The sequence below is a fragment of the Sceloporus occidentalis genome, unplaced genomic scaffold, assembly GCF_023333645.1.
Source record: "Sceloporus occidentalis isolate IW3139 unplaced genomic scaffold, rSceOcc1.0.p SCAF_19, whole genome shotgun sequence".
Lineage (NCBI taxonomy): Eukaryota > Metazoa > Chordata > Lepidosauria > Squamata > Phrynosomatidae > Sceloporus > Sceloporus occidentalis.
Window position 1 is genome coordinate 3,667,293 of NW_028316999.1, and position 11,468 is coordinate 3,678,760.

Consider the following 11,468-nt stretch of genomic DNA (forward strand, 5'->3'; position numbering starts at 1 on the left):
AAGCATGTAATGGTTGCAGGGACGTGTTTTGGTCAGTGTTTTAGCCATATTTAATAAAGAAAAAAATTGCCGCAGCTCAAATCTAAACAAACAAACAAAAAAACATTTTATAAAGAAGATGTTTCTATTCTATAATTTGACTAAATCACCCAGGCTAATCTGCCTTATAACCTATGCATCTCTGTGTTTCACATACATTACTGAATAGTAGACCTTTTGTTTTGTAATGGATGCATTGTATTAAACATCCTGTATTTATTGCTTTCTGTCATATGCCCTTAATGTAAAATATTGAAGGCATTTATCCTACTGGCTGACAAAACATTATTGTTTTGTGTGTCATTTTACCTTTTAGGTAATGTTTGCAAAAATCAAATTCTAAAAGTGTGTTTTTCTTAAATACAAAGGGAATCAAAGATCTCGTCAAGTGAAAAGATGAGGATTGGAGGCACAGATGAATATGCCTGGTTACAGATTTGTGAACCCACAGAGAAAGATAAAGGAAAATATACATTTGAGATATTTGATGGCAAAACTTCCCATAAGCGCTGCATAGATTTATCAGGACAAGGTAATTTTGTATATTCACAGAACATGTGTGCAAATATATATATAGATATATATGCATAGTATACATTCTCTCTCTCTCTCTCTCTCTCTGTCTCTCTCTCTCTCTCTCTCTCCCTCTGCATATATATATATATATATATATATATATATATATATATATATAACCACAAATAACACATCATTGTTTCACTTTCAGCTTTTGATGAAGCTTTTGCTGAATTCCAGAGGCTCAAGTAAGCTTACAATGTCATACTTATTTTTAAAAAAAACCATATTTCCAAAAATATAATTATTAAAAAATGTTTTTTTTTTTTCTTTAATTCTCTATTCCATAGGGCTGCTGCATTTGCTGAGAAGAGTAAGTATTACATTCAAAAATAGTAAACGTGTGGTTGCTGCTGGTGTTTACAAATAGCATGAAAAGCCTATGTTTTTTTTTCTATTCCAAGGAGTGTCAAGTATCTAGCTGGCCATTTGGCTAGTGTGTGTGTGTGAGATATCAATTGAGCACCATTAGGCTATACTGAGGTATGCCAGGCTACTATTATGTAGTACATGTCTACTTTTTGGAAAAATGTTGTTGATGCAGCACCTATTTGAAGGCTACAATTTCCTAAAGCATATCACACTGAGCGACAAGAATTCATTGACATTTATGAAACCCTAGGGCTTCAGATGGGTCTACTGGATAAAGACATTTCCTAGACATGTTACCCTGCTGGTAAAAAACGTTAGTTGATACATTTCCAGTTTACAAAGGAAAGTGCCATGGACTTCTAAAGGTATGGAACGGTAAAAGAAAGACTTGTAGGACACCACATTAAAATGTGGTCTTAGCTTATGTTTAACTGGCAGCATATTACAATCGAAGGGCAAAATATGTGTTTCAATAGTGACTCCTTCCTTGAAAAACATATGAGACAGACAACTGCTAAATTGTGCTTCAGTCCAATGGTTTGTGATTTATGTCTTTCTTCATTCTCAGATCGTGGTAAAGTCATAGGTGGTTTGCCTGATGTAGTAACTATAATGGAAGGCAAGGTAAGGTAACCTGTATGATCAGGTACAACAATAAATATATGGGCAGAAATGCATTATTATTTCTGTATTATCAATCATAATGCAATAAACGTTTCTATATCCATAAAACACAAATTATAACTGCATACTTCTTAGAATTTATTTCAATATTCTTTAAAAATGGAGCATAACTAACTGATTTATTATTTTTAGTACATGAGCCTTCCCAAAAATGTCTTTAGTCAAATGTAGTCCTTGATTCTACTTAATAGTAATGCAATGAAAGGATTTTGTACCTCAAATTCGGAAATACAGTCATAGGTCATAAGACATTGTTAAACATAAAAGATTTATGAGATAATTTCAATATTTCATGTCAGGAATATGGATTTCTTTACACTAAGAGCAAATAAGATGTAAAATTCATTGCAAACTGATGTTCATTTTGCTGTGAATTCTACATTTTATTTGCCCTTATGTGCTTCAAATAAATAGAAGTACACAGAATGTTAATGTTAAAACTGTGTTTGGTTAAAACAGATACACAGGGTCATTAGGCTCAATGCAACAATTAGATATTTTTAATTCAAACTGAATGTAATAATAACTGTTAATAATAATCATGAATAAAGAAATAATGGCAAAAAAGGACATCTAAATAAGTAAAAAAAATGTGAACATTTAATTCAAACCCACTAAATTGCATAATTTAATATCACAATCTACATTGCAAGTAGTAGTGTCTAGTGTTAAGAAGACAGCTTTTAAAGTCATTATTCATAAATAGTTGAATTTAATATTAAGTACGGTAGTTTAAGTTAAGCTGGGTTTTTCTTGATTTAATTTATTTAAAAATAATACAAAATGTGTAAGCATTGCAAAGGGTTATTATATTTTTTTACTTTAAGGTATCCCTTATTTGATATCTGGGATGTTTGCCACCAGTTTGCTCCAATGTATCAATGTAAACGGCAAGATAACTTTCACAAATTATGATAATAATAGTTTGTCAGGACTTCATGGGTAAACCATGTCGTACTTAACATTGACACATTGTACTTGCACTTACAAATTATTTTAATGTGGTTAGTTTTAATGATACTTTTGTGACAAGTCATTCCATTGCATCACTCAAGTGCTTTTATTTTAATGTTTAGTGAAATAAGTCTAGATTCTATGATCATCTATGATATATGCATCTTTCACCTCTGTTAAAAAAATTAAGATTTAGCTGGTTCATTGAATGGACCTCAATATATGCAGGGAAATTGGGAAAATTTTGGGTTTTTTTTTTTTTATTTAATTCTGTTAGTTGGGCAAGTTAACTATTAAAAATAATATTCAAGAAAATATAAATGTAAATGCAATGTTTATTATTTTCATGTTTTTAGACTTTGAACCTTACATGCACAGTGTTTGGTAACCCTGATCCAGAAGTGTCCTGGCTGAAGAATGACAGGGATCTCGAAATAAATGAGCATTACTTGTCCACACTTGAACAAGGGAAGTATTCCAGCCTAACCATCAAAAATGTGACTTCCGAAGACTCTGGGAAGTACAGCATCAATGTTAGAAACAAGTATGGTGGTGAAACAGTAGACATCACTGTAAGTGTATATAAATATGGTGAGGAGGTACCTGAAATTAAGCCTACTCAGTTTTCTAAACCTTCACCTGCACCTGCATCTGCTCCAGCACCTGCACCAGAAAAGGCTAAACCAGCTCAGAAAGCAGGAAAAACAACTAGAAAGTAAAGATTGCAATAACTAAACTATATAGAAAGTGCATTTGTTTTAATAGGTATGCTGCAGTGTTGCTTTTTTATTCCTTGCGAGTGACAGCTTGTCTACCAATACAATGTTTACCCCTCAGGCACTCAAAGGGTTTACAAGGCTTAATGCTGTACTTTTATGTGTACATTTTAGTTATTATGGGAAAATCAGCTAAAGACATATGATTCAAATATTGGAAACTATGGAACCTATAGTCAGTCGTGGCGGTTCTCTAAACTACTTAGTAGGACACAGAGTTTAACAATAACTTTTCAAATCCCTCAGATTAAACCATTGCTAGTACATGGTATAAATCAAGTTAGATTCATGAATAAAGCTAATTATTGTGTACTGTGCCTGCCTTTGGCTTTCAAACAGTTAAATTGAAAAGTGTCTGCACAATGTGTTGAATTTCTTAACTTAAAATGCCAAAACATATCCCACTAATATAGTCTAGCATTATATGACACTTGCTTCCACTATGGGGAGCAATGCTTTAAGCTGTCATCATAGGACACATCTTGGCCCTTGGAGAGCGTTCTTAAAAGATTTTTCAGTTCACTAACGTCAACAATATAACAAAAAGGGAAGAAGCCTCAAGTTAATTGCAATTCTGCCTAAGCAAAACTTTGTAATCTTTCTCATAGTTTGTGTTTTTCTCAAAGTGGATTTAATTCAAAGGTTTAAATTATTTTATCTGGTGCAGTTATAATATAAAACAATGAATAGACAGCACACAGTTTACAGAAACAAGCACAGCCCATAGCTAAGATTAATATATGTGTTTATTGCAATCAGCTGGTACAAACATTACATTATATGTATTCATCATATGAAATATTTTCCTGTAATGCTGGTATTATTGAAAACAGAATTACTAATGTTGTTTTCCTTGCTTGGTGCTAATAAACTACAAAAGTCACCTCTGTTTCCTGCTTTTAATCACCTGTATTTTAATGTATTGTGTTTTTTTTACACAAAGCTCGCTAACCATTCACATGTACACATGACACCTATTCTAGCCATCACTTTTAATTTGAATTCACTGAGACTTTATGTCACAATAATCACTAAACTTTTATCTAAGATTATCTTACATATTACCTTAACTAAGTTAAAAAGGTAAGTCGATTTTATATTATTGCTTGGTTTAAGTTGCTCAGCAAGAAATAGTATATCAATTATATGTATTATACTGCTACAGCAATTTCCTTCAATCTTGAGGTTTTTTTTTCTTCTGCTGTAACATGATAGCCTGGCCTCCCCTGCAATATTTGAGTCCATAGTTGTTGGGATATTATTTTTATAGGTAGGCAGCCAGTGTGGACTTGAACCATGCTCCAACCCAATGCCTGGCTTTGTAATGTTCATCAAAAGGAGAGCAATACAATTCAGAGCAAAGCTGGCTAAAACATCTCCCCATTTGGTGATCTGGCCCTTGTGGTTGTCTATATAGATGAGGGAGGAAAGTCTACTCACTTACAGCTGAGTACAAGCTCTGTTGTTAGGCCCTTCTCCCCAGCCTTGGGTAACATCTTTATATAACAAGGTGTAGACAAGTAGCATAAGTTTTCAAAATCACACATTTTCTTGATAAATCTATAAAGGTTATCTAGAAGATTGTCTCTCCTACAAATAGGAGGGCCTACTGAAAGTTATCATACATTACTCATTTGCTTAAGTAATAATTTGGGTGAATAATTTGAAAGTGATCTTCTCATCAACCAAAGAAATGTTCCTGCTGATTAGACCAATGCTGCCACTGCATTGTATTTTTCAAGTATTGCATCAGATTGTTTAGCTAACGCTCATTGTCTTAGGGACCAAACTTTCTACCTCTGAATCCAATTGAATCAATGTAAAATGAATGCACACTAGAAAAGTTAAAATAATTGATTAACCCACTAGCCTAAGTAGACTACAATGACCTATGTAATTTAATGTTTCAAAAATAATGATGAAAATATTGAGTTTTTATAGTGGACTCAAATAATAAGAACATATATATCATCTCCCTTTGTAAATTACCTGAATATAAATACTCAGTACCATCACATTTTCTTTTTATATCAGCAGTGCCTCTGGTAGGTCATATTCCATTACAAGAAATCTATGTAGATTAAAGGCTTTATCTAGCCTCTGACCTGCCACTGCTCTACTGCAGCTTTGCAGAAATAGTTCCAATGTATTAGCAACAGCTGTGTTTTCACTACTGTTCGGTGTACTATACTTTTTTTTTTAAATAATGACACACTTAGCTAAATATACACCATGATATATAAATGGATTGCCGTACTTCATGTTAAAGATGGGGAAATCTGTATAAAATGTGGCCTGTTAAATGAAATGGATAGCTTTTATCTCAACCTAATTGTGCTGGAAATGCAGATGCAGCCTCATTCCTCAGATTCCTTTGTGTATTCTTATGTAAAATATTCAGGGTTTTGGTATACAACAATGTTCCTGCGTTAATCTGACACATAAAAAATATAAAATAATAAATAAGAGCTTTTGTTTGAGGGAGAGATCTGTCTGTCATATGAGTACAGCAAATATTTTTGTTATTATTTTGCCCAGTGAGACCCTAATTGGTACATGTTTCACTCAGACATTTTGTTATTTGCCGTTTCCTCTAAATTATTTTTTCTTGAACCACGACCATAGTTTGGGAAACTCATCCAATTAAAGGAAAGTATTGCTTAATGTGATATATTTGCTTTCTTTACCCCCGTGTTCTGGTTCTATCTACTGCTACCGTACTTCTTTTGGTATTGTAATAGAGTGCCACACATTACTAAACTTTTCAGGATTTGACAGCTGAAAAGCAAAGTGAGGAAAGCTGTGCACTATGTGTTAGTCCAATATAAAAGATAGGAACTCTAAATATAGAAATCTAAGAGACAATGAACAAAATAATGTCAAGGTGTCTCCTTGTCTCGAAACTTCCAAAAAAGTGCACATAAGCTGACAGTTTAAACTGTATTATATTAAACAAGACCCAATCATTCAAAATCCACAGGATGTACAGTCATTATCCCATGCAGTATAAGAAAATATATATTTATCAAATATGTTTAGGGACAAAAACGGTCCCTTTGGTATGTTAATATATATATATATATTAGTATATAGGAAAATGCTTTAAAAAACAAACCAGAATGTAAATGGGGCATTAAATTTATGTTTTGTTTCTAATGTTGATATATAAATATAAAATAATAAAAATGATAAAATAGTGTATTGCAATTAATTAAATTACTTAACATATTATATTCCAATCCTAGGAAAAATTTTGTTATATATCTGTGAAATGATCATATTTTCTATTGAGGATAATTTTCTTTCTGTTATAAAGTTTCTTGATTAATGGTAATTTAACTGTTCTGTTCTGCTAGTTTAAATTCTAATGTTACATTTTTAAAGGGACAGGTATGAAACTTTATTAGCCTCATTATACTGGTAAAAGATGTGTAAAAAAGAAAGGTATTATAACAATGTATTTTGATTTATATGTCCATTGTATATATCCAACTGACAACAGATAAAAAAAAAGTATGTATGTTGGCCTTGAATACCACCACCTGTGCCAGAAATGTTGAGGGCCTAGCCTTTGGTAACTACCTAGATCTGTAAGCAGGTAAGTACAAGAGGACCTTAGCATCCATGGGTCAAGTCAGGCACCGCAACAAGAAGGACTTGCTTAAGCGCACTGCCAGATCTTGTGCTTCCCTCTGCTTTCTAAAGTAGATGTGACATCAGAAGGAGATGTGACCTCTAACCTTGCCCCAGGCTTCAAAATAACAAGTTATAAGGGTTTGAGCACAAAAATGAAAGTCATAAAATGTATAAACACTATACAGAAAAGTAAGATTAACAGTTAGGGAACATATACCCATAATACCAGGAATAGGAATGAAAGGATCAACATGGAAAAACACATAAAGTAAAGTTTATAAAACAAAACATACAGCTGTACAGAGAAGCTTCTAAATTCATAATACTGACAGCTATAGATATGCTTAAATGAATGCAGCTAGGGGAATCCGATTGAAAGCAAGGTCACTATACATCTAGCAGAGGGCCACATAAGGGATTTTCTAGTGAGGCGATATGTGTGCTCACTGTTCAATTTCAAAAGCCAAAGTTTATGAAAATTTCGAAAACCAGACAAATGTGCAATCTCATGTGACATCCCGTGGAAGATCCGGCCCTTGGGAACTTATTATATATCTGACACTAAAACACTGTAGTAGGTTCAAGATTAAATCTGCTTTACCATATAACTCTCAAATGCCCCTCTTACCAAGGCAAGTTGACCCTCCCTTTCCAGTATCTCAGGATGTTTTCTGTGTATCAATGTTTAAAAAAAGCTGAAAATAAGTCACAAAGTCACAAAAAATAAGCCTAGTCTTAAATCAGGCCTCTAACTTCCGAAACAAATGTATCCCTCTTACCATCAAGTACAATTCTCTAATAAAACAAGTTGTGTCCATGAGTATGCATAGCCCTAACCATGGTCACATTACAGGGTTAAGGTGATAGAAATATGAATTACCATTTTAGTTGTCCATTGAAGGATGCAATAGGAAATGTAGAGATTTTAATATTCTGAACACATAGGCACTTTTTCTAGGTGAATGATGGAGATTTTGTCAATAGTTCTTTTATGGAATTCAAGATGGAAAAGAACAGATTTAATCTTTGTCTGGTTCATGGAACTGGATTCCACTGAATAAGTAAAAAATAAAATAGCTGTCAGAAATTGATGCACCAAAAGGCTATTTGATAAAAATGATGCTGAAATTCACTTAGAAAAGGCGCTGGTCAGCGGTGCAAAAGAGAGTGTTACCTTTCGGAGGAATATTCAGTAATAAAGGAGGCATGAAAGACTGACAGATAAAATAGAGTGTACTAAAAAAAACCTCTTCAAAGTTACATCTAGATATGCAGAAGTATCCAATAGTTAAAAAGCACTTTACAGCTTATGAAAAAAATGAATTTTGAGATGACACAGGCAGACTGAGAGCCAAGACCAAACACATGTGATCCTATTCAAACACGTTTCAATAAAATGACAAAAGCAATAGTCAACCTCCAGAGCTCTTATTCAGTAAGTAATGGAAGCTATTCAGAAATGCTTTCTTGATTATGTCACATAAGATATGTTAGTATAAGATGAAGGAATAGGAAAAGCTACAAGATCAAAAATTTGCTTTTAAAACAGAAATAATAAAAAGCATATCTAGAAATAGATTACTCTTTTTTAGAACTAAGGCTCATTTCACAAGGTTTTGTAAAACGGTTACTGTGGAGTGTAAAAAGGTTTATGTAAAAGAAAATCTATGATGTTACTGTATTATTAAAAGCACAGTCATACTCAATTATTATTTTATTTATTTATTAACATTAATGAAGACCCCTTGGTTTTCCCTGTTACAAAGCAATATTTCTATGCAAAAAAACATGTACACAGGACCTTTCCTTTGTGCATTCAACAAAATCGAATCTTATGTAGAATGTCTGTTGGTGACATAAATGTGCGTGCAGAAGTGCCTTCATGAACAGATACCCAGTGCTAATGGGTAGAATTATAACCACCCAGTGGGCAGTGAGTGAATGAATGAATATAACCCTGCAGGTCAAAGTACCAATATGAATTTTTGTCAAACTCTTTTGGGTTTGCAGCTGATTGGCAAATCACAATCACTTGCAGTTTAGTGAATTGATTAGATACCATTGTGTTAATTTTGAGTACAATTAAGGAAAGAGAATTGCCCAAATGACATTCCAACTAAGCCACCATGGGCTCTTTGGAATGACTGGATCAGCCATCAAAACTAAAAGGGATTAATGGCAATATTTATTATAATCAAAGGATTCAAATAAAACAGCTATTATTTAAATATAATGCATAACATTGATTATTTATCAATACGGATATGTGGCATACAGCAAGCCAAGTCACTTAAACATAAAAATGTTGTCAAATATAATAAATATTGACACCTTTTTTTCTGTCACCATAGTGTTCTAATCAGTTCAAATGGGTTTCCTGTTAAATGAGAGCAAAATAAAATATAGCCTTCAATAAAATAAAAGAATATTTTAAATAAAATGTAAAGACTTAATATATAAACAGCACTTGACGAGGAAGAATTTTTTTAGAAAAAGAAAAAAAATCTAATTATTTAGAGAAGTTTTCAAGGGCCGAAAGGAGCCCTTCCCTTCTCCTTCCTAAACAAAGGATAAATTATCAAGCTGGAGTGCATATTATAATACAAGTGGCAAGAACCTGAAAGAATGTTTGAAAGGGCAGGATTTAGGAAGATTTAAGGAAGGAAATACACATTTGAGTACCACTACAGAAACTACAATGGTAAAAATAATATGCCCACTAAACCTGCATTGTGCAAAAAAACAAAAAACAACTTCATGATTTATCTAAACACAATGAAGGCCCAGCTTTCTCAGTCTTTCTCATGTGGTGTCTCCCATCTTCAGCAGTATTCATGTTATTTGATTTTTACTATCCTCTGTTTTTTCGTACCAGCTTATCAGTTGATAAATTATCAGATCCTACTCCTATAAATGTATTATTTAAATTGACCAAAGTTTACATAATATTATTAACCATCTTAAAATCAGTTACAAAATTATAAGACTTTTTATAAAAAAAACATCTTTTTTTTCTTTTTATGCTCTCAGATTTCATTCTTTAATTAGACCTTAATGACTAGAATTTTTTATCCTTGAGCAAATTGCAAAGACTGTGCATGTATAACTTTCAGAGAATTCTGGAAGTTTGTGGAATTTGTAAATATCAGTATTTGGGACCTTAACCAGTTCAAATTATTTTAAACACAAGGTGGCACCAAAACATCAGCACACATGGAATTTGTTATTTGTAGAAAATACAAAATTTGGGATCAATAAATGCAAAATATTTAAGGCAGGTAATTGATTTCATTATATAGCTGAAAAACTGCTTTGAAATCTATAAAGATATATAAATAGCAAAAAATACACACTTAACTCTCTATAGCAGCACCAAAACCACAATTATCTACATCCACACTTGAGACCATTAAACACAGATGTACTGGAACTACACATTTAAATCTAAGGTTTAAACAAAACTAATGCACATCATAATAACTATGACAAGAAAATGACATTTTCATTCAGGGCTCGAATGGGGATAACTATGCAGTCTTTAAGTCAGTGGTCAAAAAATTATGCGGCATGATATGGGAGGCAACGTGTTACATTATTTTATTCAGAGTGCAGCCCCACGTATCCAGCCTGTGAGCGTAAACTGCAGGACTTCTGTAAGTATGTAGCCCTATCGGCCACCAGCTCACCAGGGATTTGGCTGCGTGGCAGATGGCCACTATGGGTATTTTTCAATGTATTGGTAACATTACCAATTACCTTTACATTTCTCACAGGGGTTGTTTTTCAACAACAGTTGGAGATCTTCCTGGAGGTTAAACTTAGATCATTTTATACATTGATTTTTCTGTAGCACACAAATCAATAAATACACTGCAGCATATTTGCAACATTTGTGATATACTACCCAAAGAAAAGTGTGTATTTGAGATAGGTGACATTGCAGATGTATGGATACTCTATGCTTCTTCTTAATCATAATTTACTGAATATGGGAGGGGAGTTGGACAGCCGAGGAGGGCAAAACGGATCATTTGTCCTAATGGACATTAGAATGCTGGGACACACAGCTATTATATGCATTAAAGTTTCATGTGATGGATGACATGACCCTTTATTTTAAACTGAGAATATGCAAATTGACAATAATATTAACTTGTTAGGGCACATTTGTACAGAAAAAAAGAGCCTGTCTTTTTGAGCCTACAGAGGACAAATATGAACACTAAGACAGAGTGCAGTTCTTGAGAGTGATGGTGATATCAGGAATAGTTGATTAAGGACATAAGGCTCAGTCATGGAGATGTGTTTGGGTTAGTAGGATTCCATCCAAGATGTTATCTCAGAGAAAGAGCCTAGGAGGTGAGTTCAAGACAAGACGCAATGCCAGGAGAGGGAATTTAAATTAGTGAGCCATACTCATAAAGTTGGTAC

At 33.2% G+C, this 11,468-nt stretch overlaps 1 protein-coding gene across 1 annotated transcript in view; it reads left to right on the forward strand.

The window, feature by feature from the left end:
• LOC149302323 (myomesin-2-like) overlaps positions 1 to 3,344 on the forward strand; it is a 65,236-nt gene extending 61,892 nt beyond the window's left edge. The window contains exons 31-35 of the mRNA XM_089482422.1: positions 408 to 571; positions 767 to 803; positions 906 to 928; positions 1,556 to 1,611; positions 2,982 to 3,344. Of these exons, the coding sequence (XP_089338548.1) occupies positions 408 to 571; positions 767 to 803; positions 906 to 928; positions 1,556 to 1,611; positions 2,982 to 3,344 (643 nt within the window). The remainder of the gene's footprint in view (positions 1 to 407; positions 572 to 766; positions 804 to 905; positions 929 to 1,555; positions 1,612 to 2,981) is intronic.
• The last annotated feature ends 8,124 nt before the right edge of the window (positions 3,345 to 11,468 follow it).